The 22,207-nt window shown below is 39.7% G+C and overlaps 2 protein-coding genes across 4 annotated transcripts in view; one reads left to right on the forward strand and one right to left on the reverse strand.

Moving 5' to 3' along the window:
- The first annotated feature begins 10,251 nt into the window (after positions 1-10,251).
- On the forward strand, positions 10,252-16,782 carry phox2a (paired like homeobox 2A). The gene is made up of 3 exons (XM_088639317.1): positions 10,252-11,156; positions 13,611-13,798; positions 14,170-16,782. The coding sequence occupies exons 1-3, from the start codon at positions 10,934-10,936 to the stop codon at positions 14,650-14,652; spliced, it is 894 nt and encodes a 297-aa protein (XP_088495443.1). The 5' UTR covers positions 10,252-10,933; the 3' UTR covers positions 14,653-16,782.
- Positions 16,783-16,920: 138 nt separating this feature from the next.
- Positions 16,921-22,207, reverse strand: part of inppl1a (inositol polyphosphate phosphatase-like 1a) — a 51,179-nt gene continuing 45,892 nt past the window's right edge. For 2 of the 3 annotated variants that reach the window (XM_088639315.1, XM_088639314.1), the window contains 3 exons: positions 21,364-22,132; positions 20,594-20,730; positions 16,921-20,217 (listed from right to left, as the gene is read on the reverse strand). In XM_088639315.1, coding sequence (XP_088495441.1) covers positions 20,124-20,217; positions 20,594-20,730; positions 21,364-22,132 — 1,000 coding nt within the window. In that variant the 3' untranslated portion in view covers positions 16,921-20,123. The remainder of the gene's footprint in view (positions 20,218-20,593; positions 20,731-21,363; positions 22,133-22,207) is intronic. The other variant, XM_088639316.1, reaches the window with a different exon arrangement.

Consider the following 22,207-nt stretch of genomic DNA (forward strand, 5'->3'; position numbering starts at 1 on the left):
AGTCATATTTCTTTGTTTTTCCTAATTCCTGTATTATTGATTTCAATCGTTAACTTGCCCGATAAAAGGTATGCTGTTAAAAAACAGTCTAAGTACAAAAGGAAAAAAAAAACTAAAAGAAATTCATAATTGCTGGACAAACAGAAATCCAACAGGGGAATTAAACGCTCTGGGCCTGACAAAAGGTCATTAAATGTTGGACAGAAATCTAAGCGTTATTAGAAAAACATTGGTTTCAAGGAATTTTGTATCGAGCAAAATTTAAAAGCAGTGTCCTGTCCTAAAAAGGTGATTAAAGAATAGAGTCAAGAATGAAAAATCATTTTAAAAATAGAGAGGAGGGTAAGCTAGAAAAAAGTCACAAGTGTGTAATGTCTGATAATAATAATTATAAAAGTAGAGGGTCCAAGTTTATCCAGTTCTTATGGAGCCTGCATCTCCGTACTTTTTTGAGGGAAAATATTCCAAAACTGTTTTTTTTTAGTTTTGTGGCCCATTGCCTTTTCTGTGAGACCCTGCTCTGGGGTGCTATTCGTGACATACAGTGATATCACAGGCCAAGGAGTGGAGAGGGGACAGTAGAACAACACAAAAATGCAGCAGTACCTGGTTTGCAGGTAATTCTGTAGGGTCTTTCAGAGGTGTCGAGCCATGTTAATGAAATGGAGCTCATGAACCTGTGAAAAAAATATGCAGTGGTCACAACATTTCTGCCCTCCAGCTGTGCACCAACAAACACTGGATGTACAAACAATGTTGCTTCACTTAAAAGTATCTGAACAATTTCTGTTTGCTTTCTTGTAGTATAAAGAGTTTCACAGTGCTCAGCACATTTCTTCAGGTCTTCTGTACAGTCGATCTGATGTGGTTTGTTGTGCCTGATTTGCCGACATATTGTGTCCTGAAGCCACAATGTGGATGGAAGAGTTTAACCAGGTGGCAGAAAAATGAGCACATCTCAGTAATAAGAGTGTTCTGAGGATCTTGGGATAGACAAATTGCATGTGTAGACAGACATATTTAGACGATCACAGAAACAATGAGGACTGATTAAGACTGGGTTAATAAAGAATTTCCATTTGTAGCCCTTTAAGATAAAGACTGTTTTTAATTGGCATTGATCTAGCAGAAGATCTGTAAGTGTGCAAGGAAAACCTATGAATGGGTTTTAAAGATATAAAATCCCCACTCTTGTCCTTATATCAACCTCCAACCCCCAAAGGGTTAAAAACAACCTAGATATCTCTACGTCCTCCATGAGTACAGGGAAGAGGTAGGAGTATGTTTGTGTGTGTGTATTGGAAAGGCGGGTGGGAGTTTTTCCAAAGAGCCTGTCTGTCACACTATTTATATTCCATGCAATTTTAGTGATTGAATTCTGAGTGAATGAACTGAAAACAAATATGTACTTTAGAGGAGACCCAATACGTTGTTTACAGAGGGTTAGTGTAGCGGAGTGGGCATATGATGTTACTCATATTGTGTTACTAGGAAAATGTAATTCCAGTAATGAAAGTAAATAGTGAATTAAGTTATTGGGAGAGTGAGGAGGGCTTCATTAAGAGGCTGTCAGCAGTTGTTTCTAAGATTCACTAAAATAACACAATTTGCGCTCATCTTTTGTACTGCAGCAGGCGGCCCTGCCTTTTTGGTTTAGACCACACTGAAGTAGAAAGGATGCTTTGCTTCCAGCCCTGACAGATAGTAGTTATTTTTCCCACAGAGAAGGCAACCTGCATGCAGTGTGTCTGGGAGCCTCCCTTAAAGATAGGTGTTGTGTATTCACTGCACTTCACAAATCTTAAGCAATTAATGACAGATCTGCTGTGTTTTTCTGCTTCTTCTGCATACACTGGGGTTTAATGTCTCTTTGTCACATCTTTTGCACTGATGTATTACTCTCTCCTGAGCTCTGAAACTGACTTTCTCACAAGCAGAGTGTGACATGCTGTTCCATGACCACAAAACCTAACCTCACTGTAAATTCACCGGAATTGCACAGCAAAGACACTTAATTCATCCTTATCAGATTATTCTTTTTTTTCACCAGAGATAACAATTAGTCATTTTTTCTTATAGATTTGTGACCAATGTTTACAACTTGGAGTGCCAAGCAAAAATGTTCTCAAAAGTACAACGGCATTGTCTTCACATGGGATTTGAACCTATCACTCCATGTGAGGAAAGACCAGAGCCCAAAAAGTACTCGGCACCGGTGGTTTAGGTCTCAAGTTTGAGTTGACATTGCTCAGTGCAAATGAAGTATGCCTTTGAATTACACTAATTACTCATCATTTCTTACACTAATGAATTCACTTTCTGTCGCAGTATGCATTTATATTCTTGATTCTACCACATCAAACTTCTCCATATGAATTACCATGTTTGTCTGTACTTTTAACCACGATTATACAAATGCGCTGCTCTTTTTCACTGTAGTACCAGACAGTCGCTCTGAATATAATGGAGTTCTGTCCTGTAACGTTACTGTACTGTTTTTTTTTTTCGGATATTGCAGCTGAAGTTATAATGATTCTGTGATGAGACACCGAAACTCTAAGTACATTAAGGAGTCGAAAAATCTTTTGGAATAGATTTGACGTTTTCCAGGACTCCAAGAATCATTAGGGCGCCGTCTCTCGGCGCTGCAGGTTTTCGGCTGATTACCTGCTGGACAAAATCCAGGCAACCGTGGGCGGTATTATTTACCTCACTCACTCAGGATAATACTTAGCTACGTACTGATTTAAATTCCCTATATACAGTACACCTCCGTTATACGCATTTAAATGTTAACTCGAAGATAAAGGTGAAGCACCGTGCAAAATCAATGACTTTTCAAAAGCACATCGGACATGCTAGTTCTTGGATATTTTTTTTTCATAATATAATGATCTACAGGAAATATATGTAAATAAAAAAAAACACCACTTAAACATTTGGCTAGCATAATCATCGCATTTTTAAGCCATATTCTTAATGTACTTCTAATAATTTCATAAAGCTGGACTATTATGAAAAGTGTTACTTTTGCGAGATCTCAAAGTTACTTTTGATTATTTAAAAAAAAAAGAAATAACTTTCTCTCCGTCACGTAACGACACAGTTGAGATCCGACGCTAGAAAAGAGCTGTTATAGAATTAGTTGACAGGCTATTGTTTGTACGACCGCCCGTACAAAATGTTAATAGTAAAAAGATGACGCCCAAACCCGTCCACCTTTTTTAAAGATGGGGAAAAAAAATCCATTCTCCCTAATTCGAATCTTGCTCTGGGACAGCTCGCGTGGCAGATTGCTGTCTAATTAGTTTAGAGAAACCTTAATTCAATTAACTTTGCACAACTCCAGCGCCCTGCCAGTTGGGCCTTCCTTTCAGAAAGGCAACCCAGATCCTCTGATCTAATTATCTTGTTTGGAGAAGCTGCCGTTTCTCTCCTGGACCATTTCAGGTTGAGCAGCTGGGGGGGAAAGAGATGTAAATGTAAAAGGAGCATGTTACTTAAACGGAGCTTCTCATGGGACGTCTCTTATTGCTTCCCAATATTCTGATTTCCATTTTACCTTATATATACTTAAATATATGTGTAGCTCTTTTGGTTTTCTCCTCTGCTTTTTATCTGATAATTCTTTGCTCGTTTTAATAGTAAGATGGACAGGCGTTTTATTGTAACATTGCTGTTTGCATGTAATTCAATGTATTTTTCGGTTTTGTCCCCACAGTTTCAGTGCTTCTAAAACACGACATATGTGGGATTTAGAATATATATTTTTTTTGTTTTTAACAAAAGTCGACAGACTATGATGTTCGTTTTCGACGCTGCTTCTGCTTCAACACAAAACGTTATGTACTCAAGGTGACTTTCAATGGTTACAGTAGTTTACAATAGCCTATAAAGTGAATGGAAACATAATAAATTAGAGAAAATAAAGTTACTGCATCGAAAGTACAGGAGATTACACGGTCAGGAAATAAAGCAGGTCCCTAAAGTAAATGAGAAGCAAATAATATAATATAAAAAGTCAAAAAGGGTAGCAGTTGCGACAGTCAGACCCTTATAAAAATAATCAAACAGAAAAAGGATCGATTTAGATATGTAACTGGGACATTTCTAAACCACTAGATTATATGTGTATAGAGAAACCATGCGTGTCATGTGTATAGAAATCTATAGGTCAACTGTAGGTTAGTTTTGTAAGGAGAGAGGCAGGGCTAGACAGTCCAGCCAGCATTCTGTAATCCGGAATTGTAGTCGTACATTATCATCAAGCTCTTGGGCTGCTTGTGTTCTGTTATTAAAAAGGTGCCTCAAAAATAAAATTGAATATCAGTTACATTTTACTAAAGACGATATCTGAGGAACCGGTTGTATATGATAATAAAGGTAAAAAATAAAAATATTGTATTTAACCAATAAGTGGACGAACAAGAAATTTTACTTTCCAGCTGTTTTCCTGAATCACACATACAGAGCACTTCAAAACCAGCTGGTGTCCGACTTTGTGAATTGGTCAGTCCTTTCTCGAAAAGTTAAACTGTTGCCAACTCTGCGAAAAGAGCAGCGACCTTTACCCGTGTTGAACACCACACCAGCTCTCCGTCTAATCCCTTCAAAGAAAGAGCCTCTCGTTCTGTCTAATCAGACTTTCAAATCCACTACTGTCGAAGTGTTTGTCTTGAAAATGGCCTAAAATCTCGGCTAATTCCCTCTCTGAGGGACCTGAAAGGACATAAAGGGGGTTTAACTTTGACTTTAAAATTCATTGGTGATTAACCGTAACATTAATGGCCACTATTCAGATTCATGACGTTTGGGTAAATAAAGGCGTGAACAAAAGTTATAAGGGGCTTCTCCACACCGAAGATTGACAGCTCGGAAAAGACACTACATACAGTATTAAAACCTATAAAACTTTGCGTTCATATGATCTTTTTTGTCTTTAATCTATAAACACATTTCAACTATGAAACAGTAAAAAGTAGCCTAGCTGTTAAGTAATGTTCGTTTAACTGAAATTCGGTTAATACGATTTCAATCTTCTCCATGGTTTTACGATAATTTTATTTTTTCTGTTGTGCAACAAAGATATATACAGTATATCAATGAAACGGATTTCTTTGTGGTCTATCTTGTATTCAGTCAAACGCACTTATTTCCTTAGATACTTCATACTCTAACTATCGCTTACACTTCAATGCTAAAAGAGCAGATTCTATTAAACTACCGATTAAGGCACAAAGTGACTCTTGAAACGAAAATGATGCGACCATTTCTGAAACTTTAAAGAGATTAATTCACGGGCAGCTTTGCAACTGAATGAATACATTCTACCGTTAATGTCTTTGGTATAATGGCATTTAATGTTTCCAATAGCTCATGCAAGGCTATAGCATAGTGCGCTTGGATCTAACAAGAGCCTTCTGCCCTGGACACAAATGCAGATGTGAGGGTGACAGAACTAAGACCGATCGCTTGTGAATGCAGATTGCCTTAATAAAGAGGTAGAGTAGCAGAGCAGGGTAAGATGGATGAGAGCAGGAAACGGAGCTGCGGTGATGGATAGGTGAAAACCGGATTGATAGTGGGGATGAGGGAGTAGAAATGGATGGGACAGCAACAACCTGGGTTCAAAGAAAGGATATTCGGGGGGCCAATCTGGTCTCTGTCCCGGGGCTGTAAATTAAGTCTCTGTAAGATGTAACGGGTTTCAGAGACAAGTCTTTTCAGGGGGAACAAAAAAAAGGAGGCGATTCAGTGTGAAATGTCGTCGAATCTCTGTAGCAGTCGATGAATTTTACCACCTGATGATGAAGGCTACACATGTGGCTCTAAATCTGGAGAGCAGGAGGAATTGCTGTAGTCCCATTAGGTTGTTTTCTTAATACACCCCAAAAATATTTGAATGATGGGTACACGACGTTTCCTTATTGTAGGCAAAACTGCTTTCTTTCATAAGTAATTAAAGCGAACGATTAAAGCTTATTTAAATAAATTTATTCTTCGTAGTTTCATGTTTTATTTTTAGAGCTTAGTTTACTAACCTACTCCTATATTGCGTAGACATTTATATAAATGTAATTGTTAATTGTCATAAATTAAATGGTGGCATTCGCTTAGCTCAAGCTAAAAAAAAATCACACGACAATGTAAGTATAATTTAAGTGGAAAATATTAATTACACGATCTCAGATTTGACTATGATATCTGAGAAAGTCATTTGGTTTTTTCAAATTAAAACAATAAGGTTATATTTATCGTATGTGAAGTTTAATTTGATATAATTCGATTAAGAAAATGAAGAATGATAAAAAAATTAGCTTTATCATTATAAACGAAACTATGATAAAAGACAAAGTTGCAAACAAGACTACAAATACTTCTCGAAATGTACAACCATATAAAGTGGTAAATGACAGTTTCGTAATTATCAATTTGAAAGAGTTTATGGAACTTAATATGATTTTATCTCCATATATGATTAATTATTTTATTGGAGTATCTTACTGAATGTAACAATTGATGTCTTTTTAAATTCATCATGTTATTGTAGATGTGAGAGCAAATAAATTATCAACATTATTTTACCACTATTCTTTTTTGTTGGATAAAAGGTATTGTTGAATTGTACAGTGTTCTTTCGCTTTGACGCTTCTTTCCAATGTATGTCTGCCTTTGAAACATAAACATTTTTCTTTATATAAAAATGCACTTTTTATTAAAAATTATCGACAGCCCATTTTTCTGGTCTTTAAAATGCAATGAACTACCGAATACATTACCATTCCTGATGCAACAATTATGATTTAATTATCACATCAGGAATGATCATAGAAAAAGAGACAGGCAACAATGCATGAAGCCACAGAGGAATATTTTTAGTTTTATATATTGAACTATATTCTTGTGTGCGTCTGACATGTTAATTCGTTTCAAAAAGACGATTAGTTGTATAATATACATGGGTTTATTATGCACGAATAAACTGGAAGTAAAACATGAAATCCGCCAACAAATGTGACAAAGCCAACCGAAGTTAAGACTCACCGGAGCCTTTTAACACTCAGAGCAACAATTACGTGCCGCTGTCCGTTAAGACAAGGTGCTGAAAACCCATTTCTTGATTCGTTTACTGTCGCCAAAGAATCAACGAAGAACAAAAACTATAATATTATTATAGTCGCATTATTATTAGTAGTACAATAATAATAGTAGTATTACTACGTATTACAATACGTAAAAGCATTAACGAGATCATCCCTACTTTACATGTGAAATTCTATTCTATGTATTTATATGTTAATTTTACCCAAAAAATGTGTTAATATTATCAAGAATTCAGAAACACCATCTTTATGAAATTGCTTTTCCTTAAAAATGTAAAAGCTACGTATAAGAAATGTAAAATGTAAAAGGTAAGGCGCAGGTATTCGGCCAAACACTCGCACAAATACCCGTTTTACCTGCAATTATAATATTTTCTAAGGTAAAATCCCATGATTTGTTGTACAGGAAACAGCTCATATTAAAATATTTCTGTTATGGGCTCTTTTTAAAAAGTAAAAAATCGAGTGCTTTTTTTATTTAAATGAACGATAAATGGTACCACCGAGACTCCTACCAGTCTTTAATGCAGTAGCCTACTTATTAGCTGTCATATCGCTTCCAACCTTGTGCATCTGCGTTTTAGTGTGACAGAGAAGCGAGACGACACCAATAACTGCCCATGCTCTTACTTCAAGCATTTCATAAACAGCAATACGCTACTCAGCGTGACACACACCCGGCGGAGCATTTACTTTCAAGCTCTCAGACGCAAGACACAAGCGAACTTAGTCGCGGCCATTCAAGCTTACACACGTTACCGTGTATATTATTCATCACCGGCTTAGCAGACGCCCTTACCTAGGGCGAATTACATATATCATATACAGAAATGTGTTCAATTACAAACACAATCACTCACACTGACAAGTCATTAATTTTAATTACAGTTACCCTACCAGTCAGTCCTTCTTTCAATTGGTCTTACAGTAGAAATTAACTACGAGTTACAGTAGTTCATGCAAACATCTGTGTATATATATATTGCATGCCAATATGTAGGACCATATATATGGTAATACATGGTCCTACATATAGGTACATATGCTGTACAAGGGGGCATAAAAGGAGATTTTTTTTATTCTGCAACCTATTTGCTCTCGAGTTGTCGAGTGAACCATGACAAACCTGCTGGAAGCAGCCTCTTTCAAATCTGGTTAAGGTACAGGACCTCTTGTGGCATTATAGGCAACAAAAAATACAAAAAGCAGTGGCCGGGCTCGGACAATTAAAGGGTCCGCTTAAGACAAGGTGCTTTCTCTCAGACGCTCAGCACGTTGCCTTCGGCTGGTGGAACAGGAGGCTAATTCAATTAAGAAAGGAAAGCGGATATAATCAGGAAAGTGACATAAAATAGAAGATAGTCTTTCTTACCTATGCTATAAGCCATGAGATAGTAATAATTCAGCACACACTGAAACACGATTATTATTATTATATTTTTTTGTTATTATTCAACACCTGTTAAATCTTACTCCGCGTGTCACTTCATTCAAATCCGATGTTTTTCAGTTCCCCTTACCAGCCTTAGTACAAAATACATCTGTTAAACTCGGTTATGGGAAATTGGACTTTTAAGGTTTCAGATCATAGTTCACTATCATGAGCTATTTAATGTCTTCATGCTTCAAACACAGTCCTGATAGGTATACATTACCCGGAACCTTCAGTGAAGACTTGTATCCAGCAGGCTTCACATAACAAGTGATTTGACTAACGCCGAAATACATCAAACTAGTCATCTTAAAACGCATCTGAAAGTAATGTTTTTTCATGTAAAACGAGCCTACAAGCCTTTGACTTGATGCTACCTTTGAGCAACCACTGTGGCAGAGAAAAATAATTCTGCAAAAGTGACAAATATAAACAGAACTGTCACAGAGCACAAATCAAAACAGGAAAAAGGTGAGGCAAAAATAGCGAGTCCTTTAAGAGACACAGACCACATAAAGCACCATACGTCTTGTCTTAAAAATACTGAATATTTAATGCTATGAATATCGCAAGCGTATTTTTTTAAAGTACAAGATAAATATGGAAAGATGTCGAATTATATTTTATATTATATTTGAATCTTATTTTGATGCAGTCCGTATCTATTACTCTTTACAGTTCTTTACTAAGCGCTGCTCCATTCTGGAGTAATTGTAATAATTATTATGAAAAAAATTCTACGAAATTAATTTCCAAAAGCACACATACTGTGTAATATTGGACAGCAATGTATTGACTCCACTTTTATCATTACAGACTCCGTGGATTTCTCCGTTTGAATACTAAAATATTCAAACGACCACATCAGTTGCTTTACAACTGTATTGCTAAATTATAGTAAAATTTCAGAGGACAGCAAGGGGACGACAAACCACAAATTTGATCGATTTTTAACTAGAATTTAATTAAATTGGGATTTCATAAAAGCGTAAACCCATACTCGTCATAGAACAAAATTATAGGAGTGATGGTATGAAAACAGTTCACTGGTCAAACAATCATAATGTGATAAGAGACTCCTCGGGCAGCTCAATTCGCTTCATTTACAACGTTAAAATGTCATTAAATTGTTTTAAGTACTGTTCGAGCCAATGAAATATAGATGAACGCCGGCAATTAATTTCAAGTAAAACAATATCAAGTATTTACCTCCTTAATTAATTTCACACATGAAAGTCAATATTTTCTTCCCGAATGAAAAGCCTTTAATTTAATCCCATAAGTTAAATTGTTAACACAGAGCACTGGGAAATCAGTGCACTATATAGCTTCTGGCATCGAGGCTTACTTCATCTTTGTTTCTTAAGGTTACCTATCATTCGCTATTTTACCGTGTTTCGTCAGTCTTTGCCGTTTGTAATATTTAATAACTCTTGCTATGAAGAGAAATGCCACCACTTTGCTTAGAAATATCACTACATAGCCGTAGACGTTGTCCTACCATAAAAACGAAATAATACATTCACAACGCTGTCCTATAAACGTTTTGAAATTTAAGGCAAGGGGGTAGTTCTTCCCACTTCAAAATGTTACCTGAGAGATCAAATTTGCTCGGAATCACTGCTGATGACACTGCACTACCATCTAAAACAATTGGCCAGCGCCAGGGGAGTTTACAAATGTGACTTCCACGGAATAACATTCTGTTTCATATGGTCAAATCGGATGATTTTTAAAAAATATAATGTTGTGTATCGATACTGGAAATGAAAAGCTGCAGCAAAACAGTTTTAACATAAAACTGGCTGTCGACAAAAAGCTACAGAAAATCTATAAGAAGGGCTAAACACTAAAACGTCTCTAACTCCAGACACTGCTAAACGTATTATAATAGTAGTATACATAATCTATATACCAGCTTCCGAGAAAGGGTTAATTGTGAATTAGTAATGCATGAGAAGTGGGAGGGAGCTGTCCACTAGTAATGCCCCCAATAGACTGGGGAGATATTGTCATGTAAAGAGACCACCGCCTCGCCATTGTCTGCAAAGACTGCCAAGTTTAATATAAACACCACTAGCTGCACAGGCGGAGCAGTGCGCTGTCAAAGAGAGCTCAAGATAGCGGAGACAGTCAGGGAGCAGAAAACGAGGAAAGTGGGTGCGTGCGAGGGAGATAAAAAGAGAGGGAGAGAGAGGGCGCAAGCTGTCAGAACCGAGAAACTGCAACATTTGGACTGCACTCAAGACGTCTCATTCCGACGGTGCGCCACACAAGAAAAGTTGGACTATCCTTTTTATGCCGCGAATTCGCCCGGTTCTCGCCCTTTCCCCATTTGTTGCCAGAACTCGCACTCGCCGGTAAACCTCGCTCGCCAGAGTCTGCTGTGCTGCCTCTCATGTACAAAATGGATTACTCTTACCTGAACACCTACGACTCTTGCATGGCAGCGATGGAAGCCTCGGCCTATGCGGATTTCAACTCCTGCAGCCAAACCAACACTTTCCAGTACAACCCCATCCGGACCAGCTTCGGCGCCAACCCGGGCTGCCCTCCCCTCAGCACCGCCAGCTGCACGCTGGGTGCCTTGAGAGACCACCAGCCCGCTCCTTACTCCACAGGTAAATTTGTCTGTATCATATCTGCTCGCCGCCACAGGCTACAGCGGATAACAAGTATTTTAAACAAGGGTAACCTAATCAAGTCGTATAGCATTATGTATAGAATTATTCTTATACACCCGAAGAAGACTCCACAGACGAAACGTTATGGTGCTCTTCTTCTCTTTTCAGGATGGAATAAACCTTTGCTTGTTCCTTTGCAGCCTATGCATGCTGACGCAGCTACCTGCTTGAACATCATTATTTTTACATACTTTATACAGTACATAATGTAAACCCAGAACTGTATTTCTTATATCTTAAAGAATGCATGACCAAAAGGCCATGTTAAATCGACTAATAAATGAAAACATTGTAATTGAGGGATATTTAATGGAAAAGATGAAAGGATATTCGTGATTTCTTAATTCGACCACGGAAACGTGATTAGAGCAGCTAAGAATTAGCCAGAAAGAGTTTAGTGTAACAGGGCTTATGAACATACATTTTCCTCACAGAATTGAAGAATTCAACACCCACTGGAGTGTAATGAAAGAAAAGGTGATTATATTTATCTTGAGTGAAGTGTACCCTTCAACGGATAGGTGAACGGGGCACGTGACCTTTGCAGATTAAATGTACTTGTAAATGTCCGGCTTTTAAAAACCTAATATTTCTGATTGTTCGCAAATTCTTAAACCATTTTCTAATATATACAAAATAGTGATTTAAAAGTGTTAATGATCATATAACATATGATGAAAAACGTATTTTCTTGGACTTAACTAAATCGTATTTAAAAATCACCCAATAAGTATATTCATGTTCCTCTAATACAATATAAAAACTCAAGAATCCATAAATAAATAATGTTAAAAACCACTATATCAGTGCTTTCAATAATCAAAACAGTTTTGAGGTAAAAGCAACACAACATCACATTAAAAGTTTTTTTCAGTGCAAGTGATGTGTTGACTTCACAAAAGGCATTCACAAAGGTTAAGAACAGAAGTGTTAAATTCGACACAAAATTGATATTCTCAACGCAATTTAGGTGTTACACTCCAATAAAGCTTTTCTCCATTAAATTATTATTATTTACAGACGCAATGCGGATCTGAAGTTGCAAAGTTGAAACTGGGGCGTGTAACGCCCAATACAATTCTGCAATGGACGTTGATTCATTGTTTTTCAGTTTAAATCTTTTCTGCAATGTATTTTTACTATTAGGCTTTAATACGAGGTTTCTGGAGGGTATGAAAGAAGTATATTACAGTACTATACGTCAATATGGAAATGAATAATATTGCTGTAGGAGCCGGGGGTACATTCCTGCAAATTTTTACCGAAAACTCCCATTACCAGCTCATTCCAAACAAATTAACTAGTTTTTGTTTAAATGTTGTATATTCTGTCACCGACCGCATGGTCAAAATAGCCTTTCATATCGAAATTATAAGCAATACTACAAACCTACAAACAGGTAAGCCTTCACGTCTGACTCTACACCTACAGTCCTTCAGGCCTATTGAGGAACTTAGCATTGAAGCAATGGTCCCTCGGCGTCTGCAAATTTTCAATGGAATGTTATTTTTGCATAAAATAATTACTTCTGAAGAGAAAATGTGAACAACGTGGTGAAAACGGCGTCGGTACAATACCACAGAGGCGCCTAGACAGAAGTCCAAATGCTGACTGTTGCATTCGTACTGTAATTCGGGGGAGAAAAACATCACAAATTCGATGACTTGAACCATTTTCTGTTCTTGAATGTAAAAAAAAAGCATGTCTTTTCCTTGAATTGTAAGACGTTTTATTGTAGGCCGACGGCAAGATAACGAGTGTTCAAACTGGTGTAGCTGGCAATGTTGGAGTTCTCTGAGAGCGGTCGTGGCCAACGATTATTCTTAATCTAGAGAAAGCGACATTTTACCGTACATTCCGGTTTGAATAAGGAGATCGTCTACAGTATAACCAAGGATGAGAGGAAAAACACTACCTTTAAATACAAGTCTTGTGATGCACATACCAATGTAGACGCATACACTCTACCAGTACTGTTAAGCAATTTATACTAACACAGTGAAAAGAAAATTCAGTAGAAGGAAAGAGTAAAAAAAAACGTCATTTTACAAACATTGTACCACTAAAAATTCCATAATTATAATTGAAAATAGGATGCCAGTAGCTATCGACCCTTTTCATGTTTGCCTGCGTTGCTATTGTTTTACATATGAGGAATGGTAGTATTTTAAGATTGTTTGACAAGTTTCGTCCAAGGTTGTGTTCAGTTAGCAGTAGACTGCTACACCAGTGTCACAAGGGCTCGACAGGATGGCTGAGTCGGTGGGCTGACTTCAGGGTCCACCAGCCGACGGTGTGTAAATGTTCAACATACAGTCGCGGCAAGCGCTGTGTCGTTTTTTAATTGGGTGCATTGTTTTAATCCATGCAACATTTATTTTTTCTCCCCAGTGCCCTACAAATTCTTTTCGGACCCTTCGGGGCTGAACGAGAAGCGCAAACAGAGACGCATCCGCACGACCTTCACCAGCTCGCAGCTGAAAGAGCTGGAGAGAGTGTTCGCGGAGACTCACTACCCTGACATTTACACCAGGGAAGAACTGGCTCTGAAAATCGACCTCACTGAAGCTCGAGTCCAGGTGAGGAGAAATTCCGCAGTAAACCCACCTGTACAGACCCAGGATTTCATGGATTTAGTAAAGTACGTAATGAATAACTTCTAAACTGCACGATTAAAGGTAGCAAGAGCTCACTGGTAAGATTACCGAGAAGTGTACCTGTTTCCATTTGTGCCCTTCATTTTATATATTTTAAGTTAAAAAAAAACTTTATGACGCAACAACATCCCTGAATTGTGGAGCAGGTGCACCTTGTAATATGTGATGGAAACAAATGACGGTGAAAGACCTAAAAACCGTTGCTGAATTGTGCAGAGCAAAGGAGAAAAGCAGTGTGAGGACTGCGCAAATACCGCACTGATGGCTCACTTTGCGTTTCCTCGTTTCTGCAGGTTTGGTTCCAGAACAGACGAGCCAAGTTCCGCAAACAGGAGCGGGCCGCCAACTCGAAAGGAAACGGCGGCGCGGCTGGGGGTAACGGAAGCGCAGGAGCCAAGAAGGGCGAGCCCCGGTCCTCGTCCGAGGACGATGAATCGAAGGAGTCGACCTGCAGCCCGACTCCGGACAGCACCGCTTCTCTTCCCAGCTCAGGAAACATGGGGAGCCCTGGGAGCAGCCTGAGCCCCAGCCCGGTCTCCGTGTCAACAGCGGGGGTGGGTTTTGTGAACACCTCCTCGGCAGTCCCCCAGGGCCTCAAATCCCCAGGCTGGCCTAGCATCGGCTCCGCAAGCAGCGGGGGGGTGAACCCCACTGGAGTCCAAGGCTCTGACCTTTTGAAGGCCTGGCAGCCCTCGGACAGCATGGCGGGCCCCTTTGCTGGCGTGCTGTCCACTTTCCATCGGAAGCCCAATACTCTCAAGACAAACCTCTTCTAGAACTCTGCAGAACTCCTTAGTGAGCTGGACTCCTTTAATTTATTTCACCCGGACAGTCACAGAGGGGGAGAATGCGTGTCCGAAATAACCAAACAGTACTACCACCCCGTCTCCTCCAACTGTTATTGCCACAAAAGTGTTTGTAGTTTAGGATACAGGTCGAGAAAAGCCACGGACAGTTCTAGAACTGGACCCCTTGGTGTTTGTTTTTTTTGTCTCTTATAAGCTGCAGTTTGTCAAGGAAATGCTGGTTCAGGCTCCTTGTATTTCAGTGTGATCCTCGAATTTCTGTCCTTCTGCCTGTGGGGATGGAAGAGACTTATTGGGAACTACTTGGGTCTGCATTATATTAATTCCTGCCGAGTTTGAAATGAACAAACAAAAGAAATGAGGCCCCTAGAATTCTCTAAAAGTGAAAAAAACTGTCCACTGTTAATCAGTAAGCACAGCTCCCCTTCAACATATTCTGGTCAAAGATTCAAATTATGTCAGGCATTGTTTTGGGGAATTTTTATTTCTTTTATTTAACTATTTATGTTTGTAACATTTCTTCAGTCATGTTCTCTGAAACAAGAGAAAGCAATGATTTTTCTCACATACTCCGCATTTGTTTGAATCCTTACCTTTCATACACTGTACTTTCTAGTGATTCATAGATTCACTCTGTGTTACCAATAACTTGCAGGTGGGGTTATGTGCTTTCTAGTGATCAGGACATTGTAAATCCTAAAGCAATAATCCAAAACAATATCTGAAAGAGGAAAAATGGCAATTACTGATTCTTGCTCCACTAGCACTGAGAGCAGTGGAGTTCTCAAGAACAGCACATTTAGTCTTCTATAAAACTGTAACGTGGGAGAGAACTCGGTTTCCTTAGTTTTAATTTAATAAATTATGTGACCCAATAACATTAAAAAAATAAGAGCAGAATAATTTATTGAACAAAACCATATGTGACCTTTAGTTAGTCATATCTTTTTTAATATAGTTATAAAATATTGTAACTTAAATATTTGTAAATAGAATATAAATATTAGATAGTGAGGTTTTAAGTTGCAGTAACAATTCTGACATTCCAAAGACAATTTATATAAGCTTGCAGTTTGACAGAAGGCTTTTTTTCCTTGGCTCTCCAATTCAGTCCTTTAATGAGTAAACTTTCCAAACAATATAAAGCTTCCTGTACTCTGTTGACAGAGCATCTTGTATTTAACTCTTTGTGAAAGTAATGATTAACACTACTAGTGTTCTATTGGAAGTGACTGGTGAGAAGGCAAGCAATTCTCATCTTTTTGTCATGGCCAAAATTTTCTTATGGTGACGGAGTTGTATGTCGTCAAGGTGACTTTGATGGTACTTTCCTAATCTGGTATTCCCAAAATTAAATACACAGGGCTCAAATGGACACTTTACTCCAGCAGATCACCTTTACATGTTGACAGCTAAGGTCACTGGGAGGAAAGACAAGTAAGCCAGGGGAAAAAAATCAACTCTTAAAACTACTGTTTTGGGTGATGTCATTTAGATGTCGGACACATGTTATTAACGTCCAAGTACTTTGTGCTTTCAAAGTTTTTCCAAATGTGCAGTACCAAGAGAAGAATGATATAGAGGCGCGTGTCATCTTGGCCAAAGTGCCTGAACGAAGGCCAGGCTTGAGGACTGAAGGCTGTTCCTTAAAACGGTTTCAACTTCATCAACATCTAAGCTTTTCAAGTGATTGGGGGGGAAAAAAGGTCTTCTGAAGAGAAAACTGGAAATGTAGGTGATGTAAGATTTGCTTTCTATTGCTGGATGTAAATGCTTTTCAGTTACAATGTCTAGAACCAGGGACAGTCAGGGCTGAAGGACGAGACTCCGTTTGGTGAGAATGCACTGCCATCGGCGCTCCTTCATTCTGCATAAAGGATGGATGTTGCTTTGCGCTGAATTTGAGGTGTTCCTGACTGTACTGTGGTTTACATTTGTTTAAAGACAAGTCTATATTAGTAGAGGATGGTAGACTTTAAACACTGTATAGCTGCTAAGAAGACCCAGAACTCAAAATCCTACTTGCTTAAACATTGTATATTTTTTCTAATGTGTGATAAATGTTACATTATCATAAAATATTAAATACTCTTCCCTTTCTTTGGTGGTCATAATATTTAGATTTTTTAACTGCAAAATACACAATCGTGATCAAACCACTACGTAATTACTAACGTACCAACTTAAATCCCACACAGTCTGTCGAAAACTGATTCATAAACCAGCAGTTTTCAGCAGTTAAATGTTAAAACTTAGTTTTATTGGTTGAAAAAGGAGTGCTTACAGTCAACCCAAAATATTAATTTAAGAAGACAAGATCTCTAAGTTAGCAAATACAAACATTTTCAACACAGCCAAAATAAGGTCTGAAATGTATTTAAAAGTTTAGAAATTAGAACTTTAAATTAAGACAAAAAAAGATAGTTGCTTCTATATAACAGCCACATTTATGAAGAGAAAAAAACACTTGGAAGTTGGAGGCTTTAAAAAAAGGTAGCTATTGTGGTGGTTGATTTCCAATTTCTGGAAAAGCCTATTGTACAGAATGCAAAACAGATCTTTTGTAACTACATGTTATATTTGGTAAAGTAACACACTAGACCCAACAAAATACTCAGACAGCTGTGTTTTCACGAACATCATCACATTTACAAAGCAACAGACAATGGCAGAAGTATGACAAGGAAAAAAAAAGGCAGAAAAACTGTGATGCATAGATTCTGTACTCAAATAGTAACTGGAGAATTCAGCCTCGGTTTTCACTCTTCACTCTTTTTCCATTAAAATGAATGAAAACTATGTACAAGACCATCAGGAACTAAAATATAAAACATCCAAGGCGTGGAAGAATTGCAAAGGCAGAATGAAAATGTAAATGCCCTCAGAACTTTATCACAAACACAAAACACAAGCCAATTTAACTTGGCGAATACGACACTGCTTTGAAGAGCGAATCAGTAAGGACGGTTATTTAGTGTGAGGTATCAATGGTCTCAATCGTTTTCCTATTGTAGATACAAGACAAGTTTAACAAGGGCTGTCTCTTTACACGACTTGCAACAAAGCAGTCATGTTAATGAAGGGAGCTGGCAGTGTCTCAAAGCATCTGCTCATGGAGGTCAGGCATGGAGAGCATCTGAGACTAGAATCCTAGCAAAGAGAAGCCTGGCACAAAAATTTCAATGAGACCCATGCAGTTCTGCAGCCTTCCAATGGTCATGCCATCAAAGATCCCTGTTTAACTGCCCCAAATACTGATCACGTCAGTCATTAAGGAAATTCTGTCATGGATATGGCCTGTCACACAGCTTCATTGTAAGGACTTGAAATGGCTTTCAGATACAACCTTTTGAAAGGCACATAAATGTAATAATTTCAGTATTCACCAACTGAGAAAGGAAAACACATGTATGGTCTGCTGAGGTGAGACTACCACCAGTACAGAAATTTCAGATCTCAATAGATGGCTCATTTGTGAACAACGTTCTAAACACATGGAACAAAATACAGTCTACACCTTCTTGTTTTCATTTCAATGTACTATGTACAGTGCTCCTATTTTATAAAACAGCAGCATAGAGAATTAGAGACAAGGGAGGTAAGGCTTAAGAATGAATATTTCCAGTGTGTCTCCTGACAAGAAGAGAACTTGATAAAGGTGTGCAGAAAATAGACAGATGCTGGTACAAGTCATCTGAGAACTCAAACAATACAGTACAAGAGAAAAAAAAGCCATGGGAGACCAGGAGACCTCCAGGAGTTTTAGATGTATTAACGCTTTGCTGCTTTTCTCCCAGTGAGGCAGTCTCATTTTCTGCCATTTGCATTTATTCTTTACTGCATTGATAAGGGTGTGGTAAATACACAAACAACCTTTCTGCTACCAATTAAGAAATGAAAAGGTTTTATTCGGATCACAGATAACATTAGGGAAATCTGGAACTTTTAGATGTATCTCTTTGTACAGTACATGCACATCACTAATATAGTTAACCACTAAACAAAAACAACTAATTTTTTAAGAAAGTCAGATACATCACTCATTTTTGGCAATTCCTGACCAATTCTCTGGAGACCTTGTAACCAGTCTCTAACTGCACAACCCAGATATGACAAGATATGGGGCGAGATATGACCCAGAGGTGAAAATGAGAAAAATGAAGTTCTTTGATAGACCACAATATAAAAATAAAAAGGATAGTGTTTGAAATGCTGAACCTACTGTCATGCTTTCTAATTACATCATTATTAGCTGTGTTGTAGATTTCCCTTTACCGAATAATGTATTCAAACATTTCAATCCTGTTTTGGAGATGTATCAAGATTTTCCCTCTAGATCACAGCTAAGGATTTTAAATCTAGCAGCTCCCTCTAGTGGAAACACTTAGAATGGTATTTTTTTTTTACTACAAGCCTGAGAGAGCCTGTAGTTCTCCCTGGTTACATGCAGATACTTACCTATTGTGTACTGGGATATCATGGTGCAATTATCAGCCCATGCATTAACCTCGCTCAATATAGTTTTCGACAACAGCAGAACCAGGAGAATAAAGACCTACAATCTGAAGCCCATAAAGCAAAGACTGTCCAAATCTTGTCAATCTATTTGGCACCCTAAGCATATTACAACTGTTCCCATTGATTGTAAAGCTGCAGGAAATCACACTTCCCCGTCTGTCCTCTGTGTATCTTCAAAATATAAGTAGTTACTTGTGAGCTATTGGAGTTACATCATTCTAATCCTTAAAACAGTTAAATCTGACACAGTGATACTCGGTCACACAGTATTGTGTTTTAGATTCAGCACCCTATATTTGAGTTAGGCAGGTAGACTAGATCAGCGGGCACAAGATATCAGCCCAATGTATTCTAGTCAGGCGTTCTGCGATGTCCCAGATTCTGTGAGACAAACGACATACGCTGGGTACTCCCTGGAAGGACAGAAGACATAAGGTGGCCTTCAATCAGCGGATTTTGCCCATTCAGCTTTCAGACAGGCCAGGATCAGGTCACCTGAGATTCAGTCTCACATCTCCCACACATGGAAAGTAACAAAGCAGGAGAGCTAACACTACTCGGGTTGCAAGAAAACTCAAGGTGTGTCACTGGTGCTAATTTGGTTTAAAATCTTTCCCTTTCCCACAAAACAGGAAAATAATACAGAGATGGTCCGTCTTCTGCATTTGGTACAGTTCTCTGAAACAGAGGCTGATTTTATTACCTTAAAGAAGTCCTGATAAGATGGTTTTTAAACCCCCCAGAAAATATGAAGAGGGGGTGCATGTAGTGGTGTTGGATTAAAGGGCACATTTTAAATAAAGGTAATATTAATAACAACGTTTTAGGGACATGATTTAAAAAAAAGGTTTTCTCAATATTAACATTGTTCATGAAAAGAACTACAGTGCAATTCCTGGGCAGAAGGCCCGGTGCTGACAGGACTATTTCTGCTGCTGCTTCAGGCTCTCCAGCAGGATCTTCTTATGGGCGGGGTCAAGAACTCCCGCCTCCTCCAGGTCCTCCTCCGTGATGTCACTGCCGAGAAACGGGATTGGATGATGAGCCATCAGTTTTGTCCTTCCCCTTAATTAACCAACAAGGATGATGTGAAGGGTAACCAAGGAGAGTGGATTAGGGCCAGGCTAAAATCACAATCACAGTTAACGTACACCACTTCTTCCTAGAAATGAAACAGCATCATGGATGCCCACGTGCTTTATTTGTGCTTTTCAGGATGAAATTCAAAAGACTGTTTTTTTACCATTTATCCTGAAATTGTGGTACACTGTCCCCATTTTTCTGCATAGCGAGAAGGGGGGAGGGCCTGCAAGCTGACTCTCTTAAACCTTCACTGCACACCAGTCCTCGGAGTCCAGGGGCGTGACACCGAACGGCCACTGTGGCATCTCACCTGAGGAACTCCAGGTCGTCCCATCCGTTGTGCAGCAGCCCTTCCTCGTAGCGCTCCAGGCCCAGCCTCTGCAGCCACTCGCCCACGCTGGACTCCACGGAGAGACTGGAGCTGCTGCTGCCCCCCTGCCAGCAACCCTGAGCACAGCGAGGGGCTTTCAGTTTTCACTCTCTGTTTCCCCAGCTGCAGACAGCACCCCGGGTTCCGCACTGAACCCAGGGCCCTGGTGCCGCGAGGCAGCAGGGCTCACCACTGCATCACCGTGCTGCCGCCTTCAAACCGCAATCAACCACAAGCATGCTGGGGTAACACCCCTAACCCCAAGTGTATTAGGTTCAACGATATGGCTTAGTAGTTTGTTTCAGAAGTTATCTCCTGTTCTGAATTGACTCCCCCCTAGTTCTGAAGACTATATGGGTTTTGAATGTTTCCTGCACGTCTTCCAAATTTTCTGCATTGCAGATTCAGAACGCATGCATGTGCGTGGCTAGCTTACGCCATGATAATAAGGGATAGCAGGTCTCTTGATTCGCACGTGTCAAAAACAAACCATAGAACAGAACAAATGTTCTGGCCAATGTGTGGACAGATCAACAGCATCAAAGCAACAAAAGCAATGCCCCATGCCTGGCTGACCAGAAAGAAATGGATCGTGAATGGTGGTATATTATACTCTTGAGAAATAGCAAATGTTATTCCATTGGCTTGACAACAGTGCTATGCCAATCGATATCCATGCGCTAAGCCCTCATCCCTCACACAGCCCTTACCTCCTCAGGAAGGTCCTCGGCGATGCTCTCATGGATAGATCGGGGCGGGAAGGTGCGGCAGGAGTCCGGGAGCCCCATACCCCGGAGAGGAGGACCCACGGCCTTGTGTGGGACAGGAGGGTTGCGATCTCGACCAGGCTGGTACTCCACCTCGCTCAGAGTCTTGGCCATCTGGAGGACAGAGCAGGACTGGTCGTCCAAGCCACTAGCCCCCCCTCCTCTTCTGAATGGGGCGCTGGCCAGGGAGGGAGAAGGGTCCAGGCAGAAAGTACTCACTGAGCCACTGGGGACTGCAGGGGGGTACCCGGGGGAGTGCAAAGGCTTAGTGTGAGCTGGAATTTTAATGTCCGCCAAGTCTGGATAGAGGTTTCTCGTCTTGATGTCCTTGCTCGATGCGTAGAAAGGATTCTCGGTCATTTCCACGGCGCCTTTCGGGAGAGGTGGGGGTGGGAAGTCTGGTGGAGGCCGATTCAGCGTGCCACCGAGTGCCCCGTGAGTCCCATCTTCCTCCGAGGACCCCTCTTCACTTACAGGGCGGGGGGGTCGTCCAGATGTCTGCCTGCGCGGCTGGATTGATCCACCACAGGGGGGCTTAACCTTGCCTGAGGTGGCTCCTTTGGAGCCGGTGGGTGGAAGGGCAGAGCCAGGTGTCAGCTCCGGCGATAGAGCAGCTGATTGATTGGGCACACCTTCCAGGATGTAGTAAGCAGGGTTATTATAGCTGTTCCTGCTGTTGGAAGGGTCTGCTTCGACAGAGTCCTGCTTTGTCCTGAAATTCAACAAGGTCAAACGAAAGAGCCGGTCATGACGACAACCACCCAATCGACAGGAGACTCGATTATAG

This window comes from Lepisosteus platostomus, chromosome 7 (assembly GCF_059453375.1).
Source record: "Lepisosteus platostomus isolate fLepPlt1 chromosome 7, fLepPlt1.hap1, whole genome shotgun sequence".
In the NCBI taxonomy this organism is placed as follows: domain Eukaryota; kingdom Metazoa; phylum Chordata; class Actinopteri; order Semionotiformes; family Lepisosteidae; genus Lepisosteus; species Lepisosteus platostomus.

What these genes read in the sequence shown, in the direction of transcription:
- phox2a (XM_088639317.1), top strand. Translation starts at nt 10,934, where the DNA reads ATGTACAAAATGGATTACTCTTACCTGAACACCTACGACTCTTGCATG. An exon ending in GCCCGCTCCTTACTCCACAG is followed by an intron (nt 11,157 to 13,610) that starts GTAAATTTGTCT and finishes TTTTCTCCCCAG; the next exon opens with TGCCCTACAAATTCTTTTCG. An exon ending in TCACTGAAGCTCGAGTCCAG is followed by an intron (nt 13,799 to 14,169) that starts GTGAGGAGAAAT and finishes TCGTTTCTGCAG; the next exon opens with GTTTGGTTCCAGAACAGACG.